At 34.6% G+C, this 27,781-nt stretch overlaps 3 protein-coding genes across 3 annotated transcripts in view; 1 reads left to right on the top strand and 2 right to left on the bottom strand.

Annotated features, from left to right (window-relative positions):
- The window catches only part of disp (dispatched), a 344,626-nt gene that overhangs the window by 111,296 nt on the left and 205,549 nt on the right, over window positions 1–27,781 (top strand). The window lies entirely within an intron of this gene.
- LOC135833326 (uncharacterized) lies at window positions 1,802–11,863 on the bottom strand. Its single transcript, XM_065347071.1, has 2 exons — window positions 4,086–11,863; window positions 1,802–2,272 (listed from the first exon to the last, which is right to left on the bottom strand). Exon 1 carries the CDS (start codon window positions 11,453–11,455, stop codon window positions 7,463–7,465), a length of 3,993 nt encoding a protein of 1,330 aa, XP_065203143.1. The 5' UTR covers window positions 11,456–11,863; the 3' UTR covers window positions 1,802–2,272; window positions 4,086–7,462.
- Window positions 6,120–6,857, bottom strand: LOC135835969 (uncharacterized). Its single transcript, XM_065350503.1, has one exon. The coding sequence runs from the start codon at window positions 6,855–6,857 to the stop codon at window positions 6,120–6,122; it is 738 nt and encodes a 245-aa protein (XP_065206575.1).

The following is a 27,781-nucleotide window of genomic DNA, read 5'->3' as shown; positions in this document are numbered from 1 at the left end:
CAATTTACTCATTTAAAGGGAAACTGTTTTTCCTCTTTCCTGAAAAGTTGTGAAAATGGACAAAGCGAGTTTTGGAATATCACTCTTCAAATAGTTTACCAACTTTCATGAACATTTTTTTTCCTGTGGAGAAATCCTTTCTTCCTCTCATAAAAAAATGAACTCGAAATTCGTTAGATTCTGATGGAGAATAATTAGGTATCCCCTTTTTCATGGTATGATCGAAAAATGCCACAGAAGGGCGCAAACATGAGTACATATTAAATGCGATTTTTAGTTATGTTAGGATTTATACTTGAATAAATATCCAAGAAGTTTTACGTTTCTCACAAATATCTTTTGGACAACGCATCTTATTTAAAAAAAAAGCTTATTGTGGAAAAAACGAAATTTATGCTCTAGGTACACTTTTTGTTCTGATTGTGAGTATTTTTTCTCGGGATGCATGGTTTTCTCATTAAGGCAATCTGACGTTACAAGCACAAAAATGTGAGAATACCCTAAATTATTGTAGGTACATATTTTCAAATAAATAATCCAAGAAAATTTTACACAATTTTCAGTTTTCTTTTTTTCTATGGCATTTTTTTAGAATGCCCCGTTTTTTCCACAGTTTTAAGTTTCATGTTGCGAAAAATATAAAAATATGCAAAACTTTGTATCCTTTCCCGTCAAAAAATTCATCATTTTGAAATCGAAATTTTTTTTTTTGACATTTTTTTATACTGGGCGTATATAATTGCCAGGATTTTTACGCCCAGTTTCGAGGGGTTTGTCTAGATTTGGTTTGAAAGATTGATTTCTTTGATGTATTTAAGAATGTTTTCCATCTGCTTGATGTTGTCAGGAATGAAGTATGCAATATGCATACCTATCTACACGTACGCATAGCGCGCCAAAAAATTATTATAATGAGCTCGTTTTGATCAGTCTCGATAACTTTTGGAGTCAACCACAAAATACAATATATTATATTTTCAAAACCAAGGGATTAATTTTCGGCATTGAAAAGATGGAGCCAGAAATTGAGTTGAAAATTAAGATAGGCATTTGTAAAAAAGATGTGCGCTGCTGACCTTCTTCTTTTGTGCAGTATGTGATTGGATTTCCTGTGAATCCAGGTGAACAACTGCATATAGGCTCGTGATTATTCATTTGACACTGTGTATTATAACCGCACGTTTCTTTAAGTACACAGAGATCCTGACATTTTAACTGTCGGCAGGTTTTGTTCTGCGGGCACTCAGAGTCTGAATTATTGCATTCGGGTCTGCACATCATCGTCGGAGGCGAACCAATGTAGTTGTTCTGGCAAGAACATACTGTGAGATTATTTTCTACTCGACATTCGCTGTTTGGCCCGCATGGCGAAGGAATACTCGTACATGAATTTTTTTCTATAAAAATAGGCATAGAGAAAATCATAAGGGCCATTCCTCATCAAATCAAACAATCATTGCAGTTTGGATGATAAATTCTTTTTTAAGAATCCAACAAAAATGTATCAGCCTCTCGAAACTAAAGAGTATTTTTGAAAAAATCGTAGTTTTCAACTTGTGTAAGACATCTTTTGGTCTCGGTCTGAAAGGTGCAATTTTTTATATTTATATCCGTTTTGTGTGGTTATCGAAAAACTGCAAGAGTGCTAATTTAAATGTGAATTTTCAACCAATTTGTGAATCTCAAAAAATGTTGAAAAATCAGATTCTCGTCATCTCTATTTCCTAAGACCTGAAATGATGATTTGTGCCTAGGAAATGAGATAAATGTGAAAGTAAGGTATATTCAATCATTTCCATACCAGTTTGATTTGTGCATTGATGGAACCAATTTGCTTCGGAATTATCCCAACTGGAAAAGCTGTAATAATTGATTGTATACGGATCCGGATCTTTCCAATATAGGAAAACGTTATTTCCTCTACTCCTTCCTACTTGAATGATTCCATCCGAAGATACACTGATCCGAAATTCACGCCATTCATCCGGTGAAACAAAATTGGCCTCAAAATTTTCCGGGATATTTGGACCTCCTCGTTTCTTTCGGATTGTTGAATATGTATTAGTGCCACCACCCAAAACTATCTCGTACACCCTTTCTTGTTCCTTTGATATTGGCAAGTTTGGCGTTGGCGAAAGCAATATGAAAGCATCTCGTTTGCATTTCACGTAAAATATCAACATTACGTCTCCTCCGTTACTTTTAGATATTGGAAAAAAATCATTGTAACCGTATGATTCAGTATGTAATGCCTTGCAATTACTTTTCAAAGCTGAAAAAAAAAACTTGTTTGAAAGCATATTGAGGCGGTGTTTATAGAATACACGGATACATAACCATTTTCAGTGTGTATGGCACACTAATGGTCTCAGTCTGAGTGTTGCTAAAACAGTAGAATTACTCTCATTGAAGGATACCTACTACCTACACGGAAAGAACGGCATAACTTGTTGCTTGCGCGTTAGTTTAAAAATGCTTTCAATGTATTCTGATAACTCGTGAATGATATTTTCATGCTCAGAATTGTTATAATAGACTTCAGGAATATATCTGAAACATTCTACTTTCAAACTGAGAAACATTTCAATCTTTAAAACGCTCTCCTGTAAAATTTGCAAAATACCAGTTATGCCGTTCTTTCCGTGTACCCTTCAATTTCGTCGTTATCTTATAAAAAAATGTCGTGTATTTTTTTTGATCTGTCGTTGACTGCATTTGGGCTACTTTTTATTTTCCGTTGCTGATTTTTTTTTGTCGTTCAATTTTTATATGGCCAGGCATTATATTACTTCGTCATGAAAACATACACATGTTTGTTGTTGAAACACCCTAAACTATCATGCTGATAAATCCCACCCATTTTTTATACCTAAGAGTGAAATGAAGTGTTCTATTATTGACCAGTGCTCTAAATCCAAACACCGCTTACCTATCTTTTAAACTAATGCCACGAAAAATTTTGAAAAAATATTTCCACGTGTATTTTTTACAGACAAAACGAATAAAACCATCCTGAAGTCTCTAAAGCCAAACTTTGTCGACAAATTCAAAAAGTTGTTTCTCGAAAAAATGTTCTCTTGGTGCAAATCGATGGTGTTTGCGTTTTTAATGTGGTTGCTGCAAGTATACAATTTTTCTATAAATAATCTTGGTTCTAAAAATAAATTTTGCGCTGATTTCAATACTGCAATTGGTTTGTGTATCGATTTGAGTAAGTACATAAGTACGAGTAATTTCTGATCAAAATTAATGATAACGTATGATCTAATTCCAACTGCTTGATATGTGAATTTTTTGATATGTACTTTTTGCATAGAAAAACCTATCGCAGAATAGGTAGAAAACGTCCAAAGACCTAATGATGTCGGAAATTCGAAGTGTCATGAGCAAAGAAACCGGATTTTTGAAGGCTTCAAAAGTGTTCATTTGTTGGGTGGACCAAATTAAGAACTCATTTTTTTGGGAAAAAAGAGATGGTCAGATTTATGCATCCAAAAATTGAAAATCCCATTTTGGGTACTTTTACTAAAATGATTAGCAAAAATCGAAAAAAATTTACCTAGTTGAAGCAGACTTTACCGGAATATGCTATTCCACACGCATGCCAGTTACCGATGCAGAAAATGTCTTGTGTATTGCATTTTTTAGTAGACAAAACTAGCGAAACTGCCGGAAGTACCTAGGTATTCATACTGTTGTACATTTTACATACGTTAGGGAGAGGGAGAATCGCAGAGTAACGTGTTGAAGGATTTCGACCAAATCCATTAGAGACCTCCATTTTGAGTTGAAAATCATTTGGAAAAATTTAGTTGTCAAGACACCCTTGAAGGAAAGATATGAGTCTTCAGGTTGGGGGGGGGGGGGGGGTATTTTTGAGAGAAAAAAGTGTTGGTGGTTATCGCAAAATTTCCAGAGTGCTGATTCAAAATGTGAATTTTTAGCCAATTTGTAAACTATTCCATTCCAGAAAATGTTGAAAAATCAAATCCTCGTCATCTCTACCTCCTCTAATCTGAAGTAATGACTAGTACCTCGGAAATTAGAAAAATGTGAAAATACGATAAATTCAATAATTTCCTTACTTATTTGATTGAAGCATTGATGGAACAAATATACGTCGGTATTACTCCCACTGGAAAAGCTGTAATAGTTGATTGTATACGGATCCGGATCGTTCCAAAGCATGAACGCGTTATTTTCTTTACTCTTTCCTACTTGAATGATTCCATTCGAAGATACACGGATCCAAAATTCACGCCATTCATCCAGTGAAACAGTTGCCTCATTAATTTGCAGGAGGTATTTAGATTCTGGTTTCTTTCGGATTGCTGACCACGAATTAAAGTGACCACCCAAAACTATTTCGTACACCTTGTCTTGTTCCTTTGATGTTGGAAAGTTTGGCGTTGGCGAAAGGAATATGTGAGCGTCATAGCTGCATTTCACGTAAAAGACCAATGTTATTTCTCCTCCGTTATTTTTAGAAAGTGGAAAAAAATGGCTGGAATTGTATTGGTTAATATGTAATGCTTTACAATCACTCTTCAAATCTGAAAAAAAAAAACTTGAGTTTGAAAATCGTATTGAGGCTTTGCTTATAAGTAGAATACACCAATACATAACTATTTTCAGTGTGCGTGGCACACTATTGGTCTCAGTCTGAAGGAAGTAATTTAAAATTATACCTGAATGCCCTTTTAAAAGGCTCGTACCTAGGTACATCCAGAAAAAGTTCATTTCTGAAATAGCGTTTATTTTGCCGCCATGGTGAAAGATTGCGTAATTCAGATAAAAAATGAAATTAAGTATATTTTATTAGAATGAAAATTATTAAATTATAACTACATAGGTATAGGTAATTGGAAAATGATTCAAATTCACGAGTACAAGCTATGGGCAATCGCCTCAAGATATTCACTAATCGAATCAACATATCCAAATCTCAACTTCCTAGGTCATCCCCACCCCATTTAAGGCAGAATATAAAGTGGAAACCCATTGTGTCAACTCTAGCTCCCAAAAGAATCCCATTCCCCAAGTTTGACTTCATTTGATCAATTAGAATAGGTTCAAAGTCCGAACTTCCAAAGTCATAAAATGTAAAGTTATTAAAATCACATCACATTGCGGGGTCGTAGCGCCACCCCCTTGGGATAGGGAGTTGGTCGATTGCTCATTTGATAGATATTTTAGAGGGAATGAAATGATCACTAAGCTCATTTCACTCAAAATTTAATATTTCATGGAGTTTTTGACGAAAAATTGATTTCGGGGGACTTTGATCCATTGTGGGAGAATTAGCTCGTGGGGTAGGGGCGGGGACTTTTAGTATGTTGTTCAGCACACCACCCTAGACAATACTCACCAAAAAAATCTTTGATCGCGCAATTACGTTTGGGTCAAATTGTATTTTGCCTGGGCTATTTCATTTCATGGACATATGAACAGATGGATACGTATTACGTATTAGTATTGTAGGTATACCCTGGCGGTGAAATTAACGCTATTTCAGAAATAACCTTTTTTCGGTGGCGGCAAAACAAACGGCCCTCTCTTTTAAACTATCCAACCATTTGTTCTGAAAATTATGAAAATTTTACAGAATATGAGTGTTTCGTGAATATACACGATAAAAAATTGTACGAATAAAAAACGAACACAGAAACGATCAAACAGTATAATTCGATCGTACTTGAACATAATAAGCACAATTATGCACAAACAGGTACATAGATACAACGAATGACGTAAAAACATCGATGCAGAGCACAAATAGGTAAAGTACCTGCGCTAAGATCGGATACAACCGAACGAAAACGAAGGAGGCCAAATTTGGTCCATGAAGAAAATACAGTAAAAAAATAAAAAATAAAAAATAAAAATTACAAAATCGAGTATACAAGTTATTACAAAATCGAGAAAATGATTACAAATCAGTGCAATAAATTGACAAAATCGAGAGAGAAAAAAAATTGACAAATCCGAGAAAATTAAATTAGTACTAGGAAGTATACAAAATTGTCACAATAATTTAAGAAAAATATCATGAACAAATAAGTACATATAAACTAATTACATCGAAGTAATTATCAAATTAAAACATCAAAACGAAAATTTCAGTCATTGACTGGTAAAAGTACTAATTTTTGAACAGCTCTTTTAAAGATACCATCCTTTGTCTTAACCATCACATTACGTACAACGCCTTCTTTATCTGGAAAAACTTCAATAATTCGTCCTAAAGGCCAATACATCGAACGCTCATTAGGCGAATTTACTAAAACTACATCATCGACCTTCAAATTAGGAAATTTTTCCTTCCATTTAAATCTAGTTTGAAGTTGATTTAGGTAATCATGACGCCAAGATTGCCAAAACGAATCCACAATATTTCTCCATAACCGAAAACGAGAATTTAATTTGATCGAATGATCGTCAGAAATAGGAGTTTCAAGCAACGAACCACCTACTAAAAAATGACCTGGGGTCAACGGCTCTAAATCTTGGTTCACATTACGGTAGGAAATTGGTCTCGAATTCAGTATAGCTTCGACTTTCGATAGAACAGTATTGAATTCTGAAAAATTCAACGTTTGGTTACCAATAGCTTTCAACAGGCAAGCTTTTCCGGCCTTAACTGCAGCCTCCCAAATACCACCCTGATGTGGACTTCGCGGAGCAATAAAACGCCAACGAATCGAATTTAGATTCGCGAAATTTAACAATTTTTGAGAATGTGATAAGACATTCGAGGCACCGATAAAAATTGAACCATTATCTGAATAAATGGTGTTAGGAAGTCCGCGTCGACTTACGAAACGTTCAAGAGCAGCAAGGAATGACTCAGTCGTCATGTCTTCAACCAATTCTATGTGCACAGCACGTGAAACGAAACAGACGAAAAAACAAACATATACTTTATTAAATTTTGTCGAACGATGGTTTGTGCATTTCACTTGAAATGCGCCTGAGAAGTCCACACCAGTAGTAGTAAATGGCCTTGAAATAGTAACACGTTCGCGAGGTAAATCAGACATAATTTGACGAACTTGAGTAACATTTTCACGAGTACAAAGGATGCATTTTCGAAGCACCTTTTTTATGATTGAGGACCCACCTCCGACGATCCAAAATTTGCTACGAACAAAATTCAATAAAAACGATTTTGAGGCATGAAAATATTTTCGATGAATATGCTCAATAAAAAGTTCCAGAAAACGAGAATTTTTCGACAAAATAATAGGATGTTTCAATTCAAAGGAAAAGTTTGAGGCCTCTAAACGACCACTTACGCGAATCAGATTATCCCTTTGAAGAAAAATTTTAGCATTCAACGAAAGTAAAGGACTACGTTTCGAAATTGGTTTTTGATTAATGAGAGCAATGTACTCTTTTCGAAAATGTTCCATTTGAGCAAAATGAATAAGCACATGCAAAGCAATATCACGTTCTTCGAGGGTTAGTATGTTAGTAATTTGGTCTTTGGAACTTCGATCAAACTGTTCACAAATTTATCTTTAATCGTGGTTACGTTAATTAAAAGACGAATTGCATAGGCCATAACACCAATGCTTTTCAAAAAAGACGAATTTCGATTCAAAATCAACAGTGGAATGACTTCATTAGCGATCACGTTAAAGCATATCAACATATCATATGTTTCAAGTACCTTTTCAGTACTTTTGAACGATGTCGAGGTGATAGTTTTAAAATCATTGTCAGACCATGTTGGACCATTTAGCCACGAATTATTTTTCAATAAATTTTCAGCAGAAATGCCGCGAGTTGCCAAGTCAGCGATATTGCTTTTTGTATCAATATAATACCAACGATTACTTGGTATTATTGCTGTAATTTTTTCCACCCTATTCGAAACGAACTGTTTTAATTTTGAGATAGGATGATTAATCCAACACAAAGTAACTTGAGAATCACAAAAGGCAAACATTTTCGAACGATCAAATTTCAAGTCATTACAAATACGATTCAATAAATTAGCTAATAAAAGCGCTCCAAGTAATTCCAAACGATGTATATTATTTTCCTTGAGCGGTTTGATACGTGTTTTAGCACAAACGAACGAGTTGATAATATTACCGAAATTATCAACACATTGTATGTACACTACAGCAGCATAAGCACGCGTAGACGCGTCAGAAAAACCAATGAGACGCTTCGAAACGATATCATCATTAGAGCAATACAACCGAGGTACAGAGAAATTTTTCAACTTTTCCAATTCCAAACGATAAGCCAAAAATTCATTTTCGATTTCTGACGATATCGGATCGTCCCAATCAATCGCGATTCGCCATAATTCTTGCAACAAAATTTTAGCCTTCACAGTAACAGGTGATAACATGCCGAGTACGTCAAATACCTTCGATACATCGGACAACATTATTCGTTTCGTTATCTGCTTAGGTAACGTATCTAGATTTAGCATTACATGCAAAGTGTCTGGTATCGGACACCACACTAAACCGAGTACATAAATGAACGAATCTCCGCCTAAAATACGAGAATTTAGCGGCTCGATTAACGACGAATCAATTTGTTTCAAAACTTCAGTTGAATTGCTCATGTATTTTCTCAAAGGAAATCCAAAATTTTGCAACGTATTGTGTATAATTTTTTGTAGCTCAATAGCTTCCTCAACACTATCAGCGCCTGTCATTAAATTATCGATATAAAAATGAGAACGAATAGATTTAGCAGCATGAGGAGATTTTTCATGAATTGAGATACCTACTTTTTCCAAACAATACGTAGCCAAAAACGCGGCAGGTTTTGTGCCATACGTTAACGTGTTCAATTCACAAGTTTCAATAGGATCGGACCTATTGTAACGCCAAATGATTCGTTGGTATTTTCGATCTTCGACATGCATTAAAATTTGATGATACATATGTTCGATATCAGCTGCAAATGCGATAATAAAATCACGAAAGCAAATAACGTTGGTAAAAAGCTCTGGCTGAATAACAGGACCATCATATAAATGGTCATTTAACGAGGTATTCGACTCGTCTTTACTAGAAGCGTTGAAAAAGACTCGATATTTCGTTGTCGAGCTAGTTTCTTTCTTTACGATGTGGTGAGGAATATAATAGACATTATCAGTATCACAATTACCATTAAAATTATTCAATTTCGACGTATGATTCAAATGTTCATATTCGGACATGAAAGTACAATATGCTTTACGAATTAATTCAGACCTACGACGCTCAGATTTTAACAACATAATCTTAGCTTTATGAAACGACCCTTTCAAATTTACTACTGTAGGTTTAATAGGTAGGCGCAATATAAATCTACCATTTTCGTCACGAGAGTAGGTTTTATCAAAATGTTCACGAATTAAACGATGTTCTACGATAGTTTCATTTTTTGTTTCATCGAGATCTGAAATATTTTCTATACGACAAAAACGATCAAATTGATCTGATAATTCATTATTAGACAAACCACAAAAAGAACTGAACGAAGCTTTTTCTGAAAAAAATGTAGTTTTTCTAGCAGAACCGGAGATAACAAATCCGAAATGAGAATCTCTAAGGCATATCCCTTCAAAGAAGTAACGTTTCTCCTTCAAAACGAACTCAACATATTCACTGCCTAAAAGTACATCAACCGTATTATAAGGTAAATCTAATGATTCGGCAAATTGATAAGGAAAATTGCCCAAAACACTTTTCACATCACTTCGATTTACACTATAGGGTATTTTATCAACTACTTCTGCTGAAACAGCAATACTAAAATCAGACAGACGAGATTTTATCACAAATTGAGTACCATATTCCAAAGTTTTTGAGTCATTATGGATGCCAAACAAGACAGTAGGCTCTTCCGAACGAGTTAAATTCAATTTCGCACGATTGCAAAATTCCCTAGTCACTAACGAAACTTCCGAACCCTGATCAAAAAAAATTCTTCCCTTTTCGATACCCTTTGGGCCTTGAATTTTCACTACTGCAGTTGACAAAAATACAGTCTTATTCGATGACAAAGCACAATTTGTCATAGCAATTGACCCTTGTTGGCCACTAGGAGGAACATTTTGACCTGTTGACCCAGTAGAACCACTTTGTCCAGTTGGACCATTATTAGCACCAGAATGAGACAAATTCGAACCTAAATTTTGTCCATTTCCACCAACAGACCCGGACGAATATTCCCTATGTAGCAACGTATTATGATTACCACGACAACGATTACAATTTTTCCATTTACAATTCGACACAGTATGATTAGCATTAAAACATTTCAAACATAATTTATACGATTTTACAATTTCAAACCTTTCCGAAACATTCTTGCTTAAAAAGCTGCGACATTGATTCAGGTAGTGCACTTCATCACATAAAATGCACTTTGGAGGGGCTGGAGAGGTTGGCGAAGCGACGAACGATCTTTTTTCTGGAACAGACGAACCTTTATTGCCCTTGACAGATTTTCCGCCAACACTGGAACTCGAATTTGGCTTTTCTTTCTCTGGTTTATCAACACTGGTTTCCACCGCAAAACTCCGATTGATCAAAAAGGTTGCCATAGATTCGAATGAGGGATATGTGGAAAAATCATGGTTCTGATTTTCCCAGTCTCGGCGAAGGTTGTCTGGCAGTTTTTTCGCGACCCAAAAAGCGACCATTGGAGACATTTTTTCCGGTTCTAATCCACATACTCGCAACCCACGTAAACACCTTCGAACTAAATCTACACTATCACGAATTGTAGAATTTTTGATTGGTGGCAAGTCGAATAAGTTGGCAAAATGCTCGGAAATAATACGACGACGATTAAAAAATTCCTTATATAAATCTGCCAAGGTGGATTGGTAAACTTCACCACCATTACCGATATCTTTTAGCAACTTTTCTGCTTTACCAACCATGCACCACTTGAGCAGAAAGAGTTTTTGAAAATTATCGAAGGTTTCGTTGGAATCGATCATCGAAGAAAATTCTGCCCACCAATCAGGAAACGAAGCGTAATTGCCATCGAATAGTGGCACTGGAATATCTTGAAGTTTCAAGATGGGATTCACCAACGTATTATCGAACAAATTGGTCGAACGACGAGTAGTTTGAGGTTGTGGTGACGTTGGAGTAATTTTTGACTCGAATGTTTTCACCTTACCCACGTTTTTGTGAAAGTTGGTTCGCCAAGTCTCGTAATCGTGAAGAATTTTCACCTCTTCAGCAGTGATTTCTTCGATGGTTTTGTTATCGTCGATAAGATCCATAAATTGGTCATCGATTAATTTCAACTTTCCAAGGCTATCTTTCCATGAGTCCATGTAGGCATGGAGTTGATTCACTACTGTAGAGGAAGGGTTCTGGGATAATAAACTTGAGACGGTGGCAGCATCTCTGGTCAAACCCAACGTGATTACCCTTTTTTCTCGAGTCAAACTTTTCTTCTTCTTCTCAATTTCAGCCGACATGATGAAACGAACGATAATAACGAATAAACTTTCGAATTATTCAGGATGAACGAACGATAATAACGAATAAATTTCGAATTACGAATGAAAATAATCAGTTCAACTTACGAATGCGATTTTTCTTGCGAAAACTTGACCATATTTGGTCCAAAACGAACACCAAAACGACAAATTTTTACGAAAATTTACGAATTAAATTGTTCCCGGAAATTAGATATCCGGCTCGGAGGACCATTGTTTCGTGAATATACACGATAAAAAATTGTACGAATAAAAAACGAACACAGAAACGATCAAACAGTATAATTCGATCGTACTTGAACATAATAAGCACAATTATGCACAAACAGGTACATAGATACAACGAATGACGTAAAAACATCGATGCAGAGCACAAATAGGTAAAGTACCTGCGCTAAGATCGGATACAACCGAACGAAAACGAAGGAGAGCGAGAAAACGAGATAAAAATATACAATGTAGCAGATATGCTGCTAACAATGAGAATCATTGAGGTGGAGGGAATAGATTAGTTTTTGCTCAGTTGTAATGAGTAAATGCTGAGCAATTGCAATTTTGATTCATATTTTATTTGGAAGGGTAATTTCCTAAGAAATGAAAAAAGGGCCATGTTGCTAGCTGTGTAGATAATAGATATGTGTCATTGCCATCAAGTCCAAGATAACCTTTAGGATTCTGCTGAATAATTAGAAATTTTCAAATCACCAATTTTTGAGTAATTTCGAGCTTTTGAAAATTGTTTCTCAAAGGTTTTGTATTAATTAAGTAAGTAAGTAAGTATACATTATGTTAAAACATGGGAAAATATCATGTATAAAAGTGGACAAATATTTTGGTACGCAGTGGTGCAAATGGTCATAGCGGTCAATTTTTAAAAAACAGTCAAACTCGTAGGTACCCATGCACTTCTATGTACATTTAAAATCCTTCTCTTGCCAAGCTTATAAAAATAAACAATAATATGTGTAACCTAATGGGAAAAGTGCACGAATTCGGCAACCACTCTGTCAAATTTTGTGCTAGGTTGGCCACGCTGCGTAGTTGTAAAAATATTACCAGCTGTAGGTATTCAAAAATGTTGAACTTACCAATTTCATCTATGCTGCTGACTCCGCTCAAGACTTGAACGAACGTTAAAATAACAAAAATAACATGAATCTGTGGTAACATTTTGAATAGTTAAATTTCGCAGTTCTCGCGTTGACTTACAAGTAATCAAATTCTCTTTATGATTTAATGTAAATGCTGTAATATTCTGCGTGGAATTACCTATCAGTTCGGAAATTTGTCTGTGTCTAGTCATCATTAATATGGGACGGAAATGATTCATTTCGCGTTATTTAATCTCGATTGGAATTGATCGTGATTACGTGGTATTCTATAAATTGCCATCTGAAACGAATCTTTTGCGATAATAAATTTAAGTGCTTTTTAAACTTTTAAATAAAATGTTCATGGCCCAAAAATTATTTATTTTAGGGTAAAGCTGAAAAATGCATGTTTGTGTTGGATACTGACGAGTATTTTCCCTAATATTTGAGTTTTCAATAGAATGATGAAATATGAGGATAATTAGTGAGGAGAAGGGGATTATAATCGTGAAAAATCGCATACAAAATGGGAACCACTGTGACGTGAGCATTTTTGACTTTTTTTTTCAGTGTCGTCGTTTCAATCGAACTAAATTTTTAATAAAAAATTTATCAAAACGTTGATATCCTTTAAATGATACCTATTGTATGTTTTTTTGTAATCTCGCTTCACGTGAAATAATTTTTTCCGCTGAGTTGAGCAATCAAATATCGACGTTTTATGAGTGTACGAGATAATTTCAATGAAAAACAGGAAAGAACTACCTACGTAATTAGTCCCTAGACAAACCGAGCAACGATTCACATAATAGAACGGATACGCGCACTTTGGAGGTTTTTAAAATGTTTGAAATTTTAAAAATTATTTTGGCCTGTGAAATTTTGATGCCATATGCCATATTTAATATTTTCAAGAGCTCATTCGTAAATTGTTATTTATACTGATTGAAAATTACTTCCTATAGCGAATTATTTGCTTAATGATTTAGGTTTACTTAGTCCCTTTTTTTTTCGTATTATGTCAGGTAAAAAAGAAACAAATCTGGAATTTTTGTGGCCTGTCATCATTTTCAGAAGATCATTATTGTCTGCCTAATTCTGAAATTACGATTGAGGACAGAATCAACACGAAATTCAAATATATTTCACATCATGAAACTTATGATAAGAAATGTGACAACAATCAAACAAATTGCAAATGATGAAAATTCTGTCTCTACAATTATTTTTAACCTTTCATTTTGAGAACCATTGGATCAATTTGATCCAGAATCGCAAAATCTGGAGATGCACTCAGGTTGAAATTTGAAAATGAGTGACATTTGAGTTTTTCTTTGTTGTTTCCTGTTGAAAAATCAACTACTTGCTCAAATTTTAAAATCTTGATCCCTCATCGCTTCTTAATGGTTCATCTTTCATTCGTTATGAAAATGTTATCAGTTTTGAACAATCCCCACTTTCTGGATTCTACAATTTTCACAAATTCATGACACTTTTTTGAATGAATTCGATTGGTTAAAAATTGAGTTGAATGTGGTTCAAAAGTTTGATTTCAAAACTCTCCATTCAAATTTTTGACCTCACGTCTCCTCTTCTGGAGATATTACTACCCATCTGTTGAAAAGCCATTAGTACTTATTTTCACCGTAAACTGTCCCGTTTTGTTAATTTTGATTCAATAAAATGTATAAAAATCAACCATGGGGGGGGGTGTTACTCTGAATAGTCTCGTTTAGGGGGACACAGCTTTCGAAATTCTGGCAACACTTGGGAAAATTCTAGTCTGCCATCACTGATCACTTCCAAAAAGTTTATCAGTTAAATCTTATTGTTAGTGCAAATTATGTTTTGAAATAACTTGGGTATTTTCTCCTCGAATATTACGCTTTAATTGTGCCAATAAGACAGGTATAATTTTCTGAAATTGGAAAAATATGTTGTAGCGGTGCCAATTTCAAAAACATGCAAAGAAATTAAAAATTTTTTGGCTATACCTACGTTTCTCGATTTTTTGAAATGGGGATTTCAGTACCTATTTGTAGTTCGTGAATTCGCTGATAAAAGAGCACAGTCACGTAAGATGGGCGAATCACCTCCCTCTGGCTGGGATTTTAAAATTGGCCATGGAAAGTTGGTCTTTAGGGTACAAAACTCCCCGAGACAAAATTTTCAGATCGCTAGTTCAGCCCTAACCTCCTCCTAAAGGAATGTAAATGATATTCTTGCAGCGGTTGGAGATACATACCAATGGTTATTCGTGGAAATTTTTTCCAACATGTCTTTCAAGTGAAATGCACATTTTTCAGTTTTTCGATGGAAACTTTTGGTAACTTTCTTCAGAAGGTGCAATAACAGAAAAAATGTAATTTCTGCATCTCTACTTGATGCGCAATTTCACATCATATTTTTTTCCAGCATTTTTTATTATGGGTGAAAGACATTCTAAAATGCAAAAAACTGATTTTTTCACGATTTTCCCCGATATGAGTGGTCAGTTTTGGTCAAAAATTTATTTTCTCTCAATACATTATCAAATACGCATATTTGTACAACGTCGACTTGAATTTGGACCCAATTTGTTGATTTTTTACACGCTGATGTTTAGATCTGCTTCTGAATATCAGCATTAGTCTGTTGAAGGTTGAATTCTCATGCTACAGATCGCCACCTCTCCCCTCTTTCCGTCTTAGAAAATTTCATAAACACGTGGGAGATATGATTAATTTTTTTTAAATATGAACTATTCCATCTGGGTTATATCACATTATCATGCTTGGAGAGCCCTCCTTCCCTGAACATTCAACCCCTTTCATTTCCCATGCAACATTAATTCTGACGAGGATTAATGAAAGAACGCCTAAATGTATGTAATTTTAATATGTACCTATCTTAAAACCTAAAACTGAATTTACATATGTACTTGGGTATTATGATAACAATGAATGAGTTTATATTTACTGTTTAACTTAGAAAATATTCGTTCTCTATATGCGAGCAGTTTGTAATCAATTTGTCCAATTCAGTGGGGTTTGTTGTAGAGATTGCGTCTTTTGAATCGAATTCGTCAGACGACTCGTTGACCACCTGAATGTCGAAATTTTAAAAAACAGAACAAAACAAAAGCAACACATTTTCAATTAATAGTAATTGATCAAAGATTTCTCCTCGTCATACTTGACATGTTACTCGTACCTCAACATTTGTCAATAATTCTGTTATGCGTTCAACAATAGTTAAGAAATTTGGACGTTGCCCAGGTTCATATTTCCAACAATCCAACATTAAATTGTACCTGTGAAAAATAACCCTTGTTTCATATCGTGCCGTTGGAGTGATAAGGTTACATCTAAAAAAAATCGATTTCAAAATCTCAACATTTTTGGGGTTTGTATGACACCCCGAAATCAAAATTAAAACTTTGAGTTGAGTATGCTCTTTAGGTCTTGTACCAAAACAAAAGATACCTATATAAAAATGACATTTGCACATTATTATGAAATTTCAGTTTTTTGAGAAAACCTCAAAAACTATTCAATATAATTATTCTAGAAAAAAAACTAACGAATCAGTAAGGATGACGATTGGAAATTCACTTCTCTGCAATTTCGCTCTAGGTAAATGTAATTTTTTTGTAGGACGCTTTGGTTTGCCTCCAAATTGGTTTTAATTAGGGTGTTTTGATGAAATGTTACAAGTCAAAATGTTCTCCAAACATTGGAATGTTTCCTTTTTAAGAACTTATTTTTCAAAGTTCATATGCTTATGCTAAACGAAGGTACGATATATAATCCTGAAAATGAGTCACTGTTCATTCTCTAATGATATGTGATTATTAAGTTGACGAAAATAACGAATCAAGTATTTAAAAAAAAAAGAAAAACGCTCTCCTGTAAAATTTCACTTTTTTGAGATGTAACCTTATTACTCCGAAATTGCGATATACTCGTAGATAATTTTTTGTAGATCATTTTCACAAAGCAATTATAGAAAAATCTTTATAGTTGCACTTACACATCTGTAGACGCGTTTGGGGGCTTTTCCAATCGACGATTCTCATTCAAAACGCGAAGCATTCCAAGGTGGGTTTTAACAGAAGGGTACGGATTGTCTCCATGAGTCATAATTTCCCATAATAGTACACCATATGACCACCTGTAAAATTCCAGCATTAAAGCTAATCATCTTATTTACAAGGTTATTTTATCAGTTATCTTACACGTCAGATTTTATGGAGTATTTGTTGTCAAATAGAGTTTCAGGTGCCATCCATTTTATAGGAAGTCTACCGTCAGTTGTTTTCCTGTAGTAATCCGAATTTGATACATTTCTGGTTAAGCCAAAATCCGCTATTTTCATCGTGTAGTCTGCTGTTACGAGAATGTTTCGAGCAGCCAAATCTCTGTGAATGCACTGTGAAGTGTAAAATATAGATTACCCTACACCTTTTTAAAAATTGAAAAAAATTTGTGTCTTTTGTGAATTACAAAGTTAGATAGGTACCTTCATAGAAGCTAGGTAAGTCATCCCATTTGCAATTTGACGCGCATAAGTCAAAAGAGTAATTTCTGCCAGGTCGGTGGATTGACGGTGGTGTCTTTCAAGAAAATGTTTCAAGTTTCCGTTATCAGCGTACTCTGTAATTAAAAGCAGGGACCCCCCTTGACTGCAGCAGCCAAGCAGCCGTAGGATGTTTGGATGGTTTCCTAGAACTTTTAGTACCTCCATTTCAGATACCAAATCTATCATGTCTGAGTCAGTATGATTGTCTGAAAATGAAAAAATATCATTTTAGAGTAAACACATTATTTTACTATTTGAGTTTACCACTTGTCGAGTAATTATACTCGTGACTTGTTGATTTCACTTTGAAGGGGACTAACCTTTGAGCATTTTCACTGCTACAATTGTAGTTCCGTTTTCCTGTCCTGAAATATTGCTCGCTTCGGCTTGAACAACCTGTCCAAATTCGCCTCCCCCCAAAGGTTTTATTATGCGCAAGTTATTTCGAGGATATTCCCAACGTTCATCTAATGACATTTCATATTCTCCATCCGATACCATCCCACTTCTAACTTCACCCCTCATTAAGCGTTGAATTGAAACGACGGGCATGTTCTACGTATTCATCAGGAAGAAATCCTTTTAAATCATGTAATTTTATGTGCTTATACCTGCCTGCATTAGATATTCATGTGTGTGTATGCGTATCTACATATAATACTATAAAGGAAAGTCCCCTTTTTTTGTAATGGGTAAACTCAAAACTTGCCGATCCAAAAATTCTGAATTTTTATACACACGAACGCCTGTAAGCTGGAGAGTGTTTATAGCAAAAAAAAATTTGAAAGAGTTTAAAAGGACAATTGTTATAAAGCTTCAAAGTTGAAAAAAATGACGACTTTTTTGGACTTTGCGGAGGTGAAACCAGTTTGCGGAGAGACGAGGTAAAATTTCGTTGCAAAGCGAGTGTATTAGGTTGCATTGAGGGTAGGTGCTGGAAGTGGGGTGGTTCTAAGTGTAGTAGGAGTCTATCAGGTTGTGAAATACGAGTATGTATCATCTCCATACAGCAGTTCGGAACAGTGTTGCCAGGTTTTTGATATGTTAAAACCCCAATTCATGAATTTTTAAAAATCAAAATAGAGGCACACTTCAAAACAGAAAAACCAAAGTGAAGGGATAAGAAATGCAGAATAGGTAGGTCTAGGTATGTATGTACTAAGGGAACCTCTTGAGTTGTCCGCCTTCGATTTGAACGGGACCGCAATTTTTGGAAAGAGCATGTTCTAAAACCCCCAAATCCAAATTTTCAGCTGCCCAAGTTCATTTTTCAAATTTTGGCGAATTTTTGAAAATTCAAAAGTGACTGTTTTGTCGATTTATGCGTTTCTTAAAAAAGTACGTACTTGATCAATAAAAATGGTCAATATGAATTACCCAAATCCAAATTTCACCATTTCCAGCCATTCTGGAGCCTCCAGCCTGATTTTTCAATTTCTCCAGAATTTCAAATTTGCTCCAGAAGGCGTGAATATGAAATTGAGCAGCTAAAAATCGAGTTGTGTGTTATACTTGATCTGTTTAACGAGTTTATCCACATTTGAGTCGGTTTTGGGGCGGACACCTCAAGAGTGGTTTTTGACCAGCTTTTTTCAAATAGAAAATCCAAAAAATCAAAAGTTTTCCATTTGCGAGGAAATTTTTCAAATTTGCACGAATCGCTGTATTTTGTCCAAAACTAACCTCCCGAGACCGTATTCCACCATTTTCCACCGATCTGGAGCCTCCAGCGTGATTTTTAAGTTTCTCCAGAATTTTGAATTTGCTCCAGAACCTTATTTTTCTTATTTTTTTTTTTACTGAGAGCTGTTGCTTTGATTGTTAGAAAGTTATTCAGTTCAGGTTCATAGTTATAAAAACAGTTGCAAGGAGTAAAAATGAAATGAATTAAAATTGCGTGAAATTTTCAGTGAGCACCTCAGCGTTTTGCGTACCTTAAGGGTCATGCAACTTCAATCCCTTTGAGGGACAGGTAAAATTTTTTTTTTCTTGAAACTTTCAGGGTATTATTTTTTTATCTAAATAAACATTTTAAGGGGGTTCCCGGATAAAAAAGTTCACTTTGAAAAATATGTATACAATTTTGAACGTAACTTTTGAATGATAAAAGCTGCAATGCAACCCTCAGGCTCAGTAAATCACTACTGTATTAGAGAAAATAGAATACTGAAATTTTTTTTTCAACACTCATGTATGTACGTCAGACTCTCTGAAAAGAGGAAATTTCTGATAAATTCAATTTTAAATTGACTCATATGCACTAAATTCATATAAGTACTTCAAAAAGCAGGTGAATGCTTTGATAGGAGAAATTTTTATCACATTCAATTTTATTCCTGAGGTCGCCTGAGGTATAAAATTTTACGTTTGAACTCGATTTAAAAAAAAAAAAAAAAAAAAAAATCAAGAAGAGCAGTGAACCCAATGCACCAGAAAGAAGAATCATATTAGGCCATCAAGATTGTGACCGCATTTGTCGGGACGGTCGTGATCTTATGTGACCATTTTTGACCTTTTGTACCTTATGTGACTGTGATTTGGCGGGAAAAAATGAAAATTTCGAACTTCAAAGAACAATAATTTGGCCTGTGTCTGAAAAATGCCACTATCCAAAAATCACTGATATTGAATTGGAAATGAAAAAAATGAAATTAAAAAGAGTAATTCATCAATTTTTTCATTTGTAGCCAAGCCAAAAACTAACTACGTAAATGATTCACAATGTCAGATTTTATGCACGTACTCAAGTTTTCAATTTTTCAGTTTGGAAACTGTTCTAATGGTTCAGCAATGTTCGGAGATAAAACTATGAGGAATGGGGAACTTTCAGGAACTAGAGTTGGCCCCTGGAGTGGAGAGACTTCAAGTTGAAAATTACAGAAAGGTCGCTTTTTTGGAGGGGTTGTACTGGCATTACCTACATCAGGTGAAATGTGAAATAAGATGATTAAGTACCAAACAATTTTTTATTCATTCATATGTAAATAAACAAAAACAGCTCTAGATCTCTCCAATAAAAATTTCAAACTTTGAAGAATGAAAATGAAAAAAAGATTTAAAAACAGTAATTGACCAATTTTATCATTTTTAGCCAAATTTTTGTTCAAAAATTATGTCTATTCCAGAAGTGCCGACTTTAGAAAAAAGACGGGTGAGTAAAATGTTTGATATTTCGCAAGTTTTTGAGCTCAAACTAACTAGATGATTCACGACGTGTCAAATTTTATGTAGGTAGGTTATAGGTACATACTTGAATTTTCAATTTTTCAGCCTGGAAACTGTTCTAATAGTTCAGATGTTCAGAAATAAAACTTGATCGAGGAAAGGAGTACTTTCAGGAACTATAGCTGACCCCTGAAGTGGAGAGGGTTAAAGGTTCAAATTACAGAAAGGTCTTTTTTTTTGGAGGAGCATTAGTGTCATTACCCACATTAGGTAAAATACGACGACAATTACCAAACAATTTTTTATTTACTCATAAATGAATTTTAAAAATGCAGCTCCATCTTTCCACTCCACCCGTCCGAAGGACGGGTATTTTCTGCTTGTAGGTACATAATTATAAAAATCCATTGTACCATAATGTCCTTTAGATCTTCATCAATGTCAATTTGTTTTTGAACAACGATCTTTTTCACCACTGGTGTCATGTTGGCAATTTCTCTTGTTCTTTTTTTCATTTCCCTGCAAATTTTACGCATTAGTGTTTTAAAGCAGTGGTACTTAATGCCTAGTGAAAAAACATTTCAACGCGATTACCTTTTATACTTGCAGAAAAAAACAGTGCCAATTATTATGCTGAATAATAACATTATTATGAACACAGGAACCAGTAGCTTCTTGATAGAATCGTCTTTTCCAAAGATAGCAAGTTGTGATTTTTGAGATGATGGAATCATTTGAAAAACAAATCAAAATACGGAGATAAGATTTTTTTGTTAAATGTGCGAATAGGCGTACCTACTTATTATAGTTTTCATAAAATTTATTTTCAAACTAAGAATCCGACAAAAATTTACCAGCCGTTTTTTTTTCTATGATTTTTGTTTATAATGCTTGGTTTTTCCGCAACTTTGAGATAAATGTTGAAAGAATAAGTCATAAGTGGAGACATATGCAAAAATTTTAACCCATTCTACTCAAAAGTTCATTTTTTTGAAATTGAACTTTGAAGTTCATGTAGCACGTCAAAAAATTAATGAAATGTGCTCGTTTTGATCATAGTTAATTTTGGGCATTGAAAAGATGGGATAAAATAATTGATTTGAAAATCAAGATAAGCATTACTGAGAAAGATGTGCACTGCTGACCTTCTTCTTTTGTGCAGTGTTTGGTTGGATTTCCTGTAAATCCTGGTGAACAACTGCATATAGGCTTGTGATCAATCGTTTGACACTGTGCATCATAACCGCACTTTCCTTCGAGTACACACAGATCCTGACATTTTAAATCTTGGCAGGTTTTGTTCTGCGGGCACTCAGAGTCTGAATTGCATGCTGGTCCCTGGTTTAGTTCTATAAACGTTCAAAACACGTTTACAATATATGTACATAGATCAATTTGGTTTTTAAAAAATAAGTACATAGGTAAGGGACCCTGTCCTAAGATGTCGCACTTTTTTTCCCGAAGCCTGATACCTAGTCCTAATACCAACCAAAATGGACAAAAATTTGATGGCAGGTCACTCAGACTATCTACCTACTTTGTACTTACCACCAAATACGTAGAACATTTGGTTTCAAACTCTTGTCTTAATTGAATGAATTGTAAATAAGATCAAATGCTCCGTTTTCAATTTTAGAGTAAAACTGTAAAACATATCACTTAAATTTGACCGAAATTTTAATGTCAAAGAGATATACACTTTGAGTGCAGAAATCTACTGTACCTATTTATGCATTAGGAAGCCTAATTTATCCACAATTTTTTTGTCTGAAGGCTGTTAGTAGTTTTTTCAGTGATTGTTGGCTGAAAATCCCGTTTTTTTCAATCTTTTCGCAGTAATGCCTTCTTATGAAATATTTTGAACAGACACATGTAACATCAGGCACACTATATACGCTACTACACGATTCACCTAAATCTACCCATTTTTGTTGCTGCGAAGCTTCCGCTTTTACAACTGCGCTATCATAGGACTGGTTATGCGAATTCAAATTTTAGTCAATTCATGAACATGAACACTAATGAAAAAACTGAGTTCCGCATTAGAAAATAGATGAAATTTTGCACATACCTACTTTGGTCACTTTTAGTAATAAAACTAATTTGGAAGAGCTTCCGGCAAAAAAATTGCAACGATCGAATTTGTAAGCAAAAAAAAACAAAAATACGTTCTCAGGAAAACAAGGTAATTGTTCGAGCGGGTATGACTACATTGACTATACACTGAAAAGTCAATGGATAAGAAGCAAAAAGACTGTGTGCAGTTGGTTTTTACATCAGCGAACTTGCCAGACGTCAGAAATTTGAATTTCGCCGTCTTATGGAACGTATCTATGAAAGGGGTGAGTCAACATTTTGAAAAAATTATTGATTTCAGCACTGGATGTGTGGAATCACGTTATCAAAAAATTGAGATGACGCTTTTGTTTTTTCGAGAAATTTTTTTAAAAAGATTGCTAGGTAGATATTTTTTGATGTAGTACATACGTACGTAAGTATATAGGTAAAATGACTTATACAGATTTTCAACGTGTTTTCATGATATGTTGACAGGAAAGTGAAAAAAACTCCCCACACTACCTTATAAAGTACCTACACTCGTATTCAATAAGTATAGGTATTCTGATATTTATAGAATTTTTGCGATCATTAAGATGTTATTATTTTCCCATTTTCGAAAACGAAAAAATGCGTGCCCATTATAAAAAATAAGCATGTACATGTTGGAGGATTTCGACCTAATCCATTGGAGACCTCCACTTTGAGTTGAAAATCACTCAAAAAAATTTAGTCCTAAAAGTGTCTTTGAAGAAAAGATAGCAGGAGGAGTATTTTTGAAAAAATTGGTGGTTTTTAGTGTGTGTAGGATACTTTTGGTCTCGGTCTGAAAGAAGTAATTTTTTTATAATTTATGGTTTTTGTGGTTATCGCGAAATATAATGACTTGTGCCTATGTATAGGAAATGAGAAAAATGTGAAAATAAAGTATATTCAATCATTTCCATACCCGTTTGATCGGTGCATTGATGAAGCCAATCTATGTGACCATTATCATAACTGGAAAAGCTATAATAGTTGACTGGAAATGGATCCGGATCTTTCCAAGTCATGAGTGCGCGATTTTCTCCACTCCTTCCTACTTGAATGACTCCAATCGGAGATACATGGATCCAAAATTTACGCCATTCATCCGCTGATAAAAAATTCCCCTTAGTATATGTCTTCCCTTCGATTACTGAAGCTCCATTTTGGTTTTTACCCAAAACTATTTCGTACACCTTTTCTTGTTCCTTTGATATTGGATAGTTTGGCCTTGACGAAAGCAATATGTGAGCGTCTCGTTCGCCTTTCACGTAAAATACCAACGTTATATTTTCTCCTCCGTTATTTTTAGAAATTGGAAAAAAATTGCTGTAATGGCTCGTGTTAGTATCTATCGCTTTGCAATGACGCTTCAAATCTGAAAAAAAACTTGAGTTTTCAAAGAGATATGTATATTTCAGTGGACCCACCCATTACGTGAAATTGGATGAAACTCAAATAGGGTCCATTGTGCATTGTTAGTACAGGTTAGTGCAGCTATTCCCGACGTTAGTGCAGCCCTCTTTCTCCTTCCCTTATAAAAAAAAGTGACGAGGGATCACAGGAAATGATTATAACGAAATAGGTGTGAAAAATTGTTGAAATAATAAAATTAGTTTGATTCCTTTTCGTATATGTGCATACATATAATATGTAGTGCTGGTGTACCCTATTTTCGATTACCAAAATCGATTGGAAGCAATCTTGAACAATTATTTTTGACCGTGGGCCCTCCACTCTCCAGCTAATTTCTGGATGTTGAAATTTCCAACGAAAAAAAAGTTCACACAAATTCACTATACAACCGAAATGTTATCCACACCTTGAGACCACATTTGGCGTCTAGGTAAAATGATTTTGAATAAAAATTGAAGCTTTCGGGATGTTATTCGTCACTTTCAAGCAGATTATTCGAAACGAAAGTTCCATTAGGAAGTTTCCACGCCGGAAATTGATTTTATATAATCCTCTTAGCCATCGGATCGGGTGTGATATCCAATACTCAACTTTGGTTCCTAATTTCTGTAGCTTTTTTTGCTGAAATTTCCAGCACAAACATTTATAATGATAATTCTGGCTAAGGAGATATCCCAACTGGCCCAATATTTTTGAACGGGGCAGTTCCAGCGATCCAGAACGGTTTCACACTTCCTACAGTCCACTCAGCGTCAGCACGTTATTTGAGCTTTCCAACATCTTTTGGCAAAATGTTGAGGAAATCTCAACTTTCAAAAATTCTGGCGGAGACACCAGAACTGCTCAAAACGATTTGAGCATGATTCAAATTGATTCAAAGGGTCGAAAGTAGAATATAAATACACGGAAGTTCAGCTTTCTAGGTCAAGTCGGTGAAATTTTGATTTTTCGAGCCAAATTTGAGTTTGAAAATTTGCCAAAAATCAAAAAATGTCCTTGAGTGCGTAAAACTTTGGCTGGATGGTATCTTTGCACGCTCATTCGAGTAAAGTGTCTGGTATCGACTAAAGTTCTAAATATAGGGGAACTATCCGCATACGCCATTTTGTGTCGAATCAAGGAATTTAAACATTATCAGAACATAAGTAAGTATGCATACAATTTTACGTGTGAAAAATTCAATTTTTTCGAATGTTTGCGTGTGCGGATGAACTTTTATCCTTAGTCTCAAATTAAACACATTGAAATTTCCAAGTAAGTACGAGTAATTTTTGGCCAAAATTTATAATGAAGAATGCTCGAATTCCAACCACTTGATTGTGAATTTTTTGATACTTTTTGCATAGAAATAGCGCAGAATAGGTAGAAATGGTCTAAAAACCTTATGATATCGAAAATTCGAAGTGTCATGAGCAAAGAAACTGGATTTTTGAAGGCTTCAAAAGTACTCATTTGCTGGGTGGTCCGAATTAGAGACCTATCACGTATGTCAGTTTTTGATGCAGAAAATGTCTTATGTATTGTATTTTTTAGTAGACAAAACTAGGTAAACTTCCGAAAGTACTTAGGTACATATACCATGTATGTACGATACATTGTACTGTACACACAATAGGAAGAGGGGGATTGCAGAATAACGTGTTGAAGAATTTCGACCAAATATTTTGAGTTGAAAATCTTTGGAAAAATTTAGTTCTGTTAAGTCTTGATTTATTGCCATAAAGCTGCAAAATCATCTCACTTTTTGAATAAAAATGTGAAAAAATCTTTTTTCTTGCCAGTAATTGACAAAATTGAGAAAAACTTTGAAAAATTGCTCAAAATATCGTTGAAATGAAATTGAAACAACCAAAATCTGATGAAATATCTCGAAACATTAAAAAAAAAACAGATCATTGATAATCGTTGCAAATTAATCTAAAAATTTTGCAAATACTGCACAAAATGTGCAAAAAAAACATCAACATTGGTGTGAAAATCGCCAATGATCACTTCAAAATTACAAAATTCAAGTAAAATTGATCAAATCTTTGCTCAAAAGTCAGAACTGTTAAGAGTTGTGAAAATGAATAAAATTTTAAACAAAAACAAAACACTACTAACTGCTCTACAAAAACCAAAAAGTGAAAAAAAAACCGGAAAAAATTTGTAATTATAATCGGTTTTTAACCGCAATTTTTGAGGTCAAGGTTACGGTTAAAGTAATCAAATTTTGGAATACTTAAAGGTTAAGGTTATTGGTTAAGGTTACTCAGATTTAAATACGGGAATTTTAATTTTTAACCAATTTGTAAATCCCAGAAAATTTTTAAAAATCACATCCTCGTCATATATGTATTCAATCATTTCCTTACCAATTTGATCGGTGCATTGATGGTACCAATATGCGCCGACACCATGCTGACTGGTAAAGCTGTAATAGTTGATTGGATACGGATCAGGATCTTTCCAATTCAAGAAAACGTTATTTTCTCTACTCTTTCCTACTTGAATGAGTCCATCCGGATATACACGGATGCAAAATTCACGCCATTCATCCGAGGAAATAATATTTGCCTCAATAAAAGCCTGCATGCTTTCACCGTGTTTTTCCCTTCGGATCGCTGAAAACGAATTTCCAGCACCCAAAACTATCTCGTACACCTTTCCTTGTTCCCCTGATGTTGGCGAAAGCAATATGTGAGCGTCTAGTTTAGATTTCACGTAAAATACCAACGTTATTTCTCCTCCGTTATTCTTAGAAAGTGGAAAAAATTTGTTGTAATTGTATGACATGGTATGTAATGCTTTGCAACTACTCTTCAAATCTGAAAAAAAACTTGAATTTTAAAAGCATATTGCGGCTTTATCTCTTGTAGAATACACGAATACCTAACAGTGTGCGTGGCACACTAGTGGTCTCAGTCTGAATGAAGTAATATTTAACTTGACTATACCTGAATGTTCAGAAAATTGTACAGAATATGAAAATCGTTGGGGTGGAGGGAATAGATTAGTTTTTGCTCAGTTGTGATGAGTAAATGCTGAGCAATTTGTAATATTATTTCGTATTTTATTTGGATTGGTAATTTCCTAAGAAGGTCCATGCAGGTAGGTTCTCTGTGGTTTTGCTAGTTGGTATGTGTTTGAGATTCTGCATATATCTACGTCTTTGCCATCAAAATCCAAGATAACCTTTATGGTTATGCTGGATGATAGGAAATTTTCGAATCACCAGTTTTTGAGTAAATTCGAGTTTTTGAAAAAATTTTTCTCCTCAAATTTTTCGTATCAATTAGATAAGTACATGTGCATATTAACATACATATGAAAATATCATTTCCAAAATTTGGCAAATACTTTGGTCTGCAGAGCTGCCAATAATAGTCATAGTGGTCATCTTTAAAAAACTCAATAAACTGCGCGAGAGAACCCCATTTTCGCTCAACTCCTAGGTCCCAACACTTCAATTTACATCTTAAATCCTTCCCTCGCCAGGCTCATAAAAATAAACAATGTGTTTCATTAAAAGGAAAAAGTCCACGAATTCGACAGCCACTCCGCCAAATTTTGTGCTAGGTTGGCCAGTGGCCACGTTGCGGAGTGGTAAAAATATTACCAGCTGTAGGTATTCAAAAATGTTGAACTTACCAATTTCACCAATGTTGCTGACTCCATTCAAGACTCGAACGAACGTTAAAATAACAAAAATAACATAAATCTGTGTTAACATTTCGAATAGTTAATTTTGGCAGTTCTCGCGTTAATTTACAAGTAATCAAATTCTCTTTATGATTTAATGTAAATGCTGTAATATTCCGCGTGGAATTACCTATTAGTTCGAAAATTTGTCTGTGTCTAGTCATCGTTAAAATGGGACGGAAATGATTCATTCCGCGTTAGTTAATATCGGTTGGAATTGATCGAGATTACGTGGTATTCTATAAATTGCCATCTGAAACGAACCTCTCGCGATAGTAAATTGCGTTGCTTTACAAACTTTTCAGTAAAA

Source organism: Planococcus citri, chromosome 1 (genome assembly GCF_950023065.1).
Source record: "Planococcus citri chromosome 1, ihPlaCitr1.1, whole genome shotgun sequence".
Lineage (NCBI taxonomy): Eukaryota > Metazoa > Arthropoda > Insecta > Hemiptera > Pseudococcidae > Planococcus > Planococcus citri.
This window is presented reverse-complemented; position numbering and strand designations above follow the sequence as displayed.

Coding starts and splice junctions, on each gene's coding strand:
- LOC135833326 (XM_065347071.1), bottom strand. CDS start 11,455: ATGTCGGCTGAAATTGAGAAGAAGAAGAAAAGTTTGACTCGAGAAAAA.
- LOC135835969 (XM_065350503.1), bottom strand. CDS start 6,857: ATGACGACTGAGTCATTCCTTGCTGCTCTTGAACGTTTCGTAAGTCGA.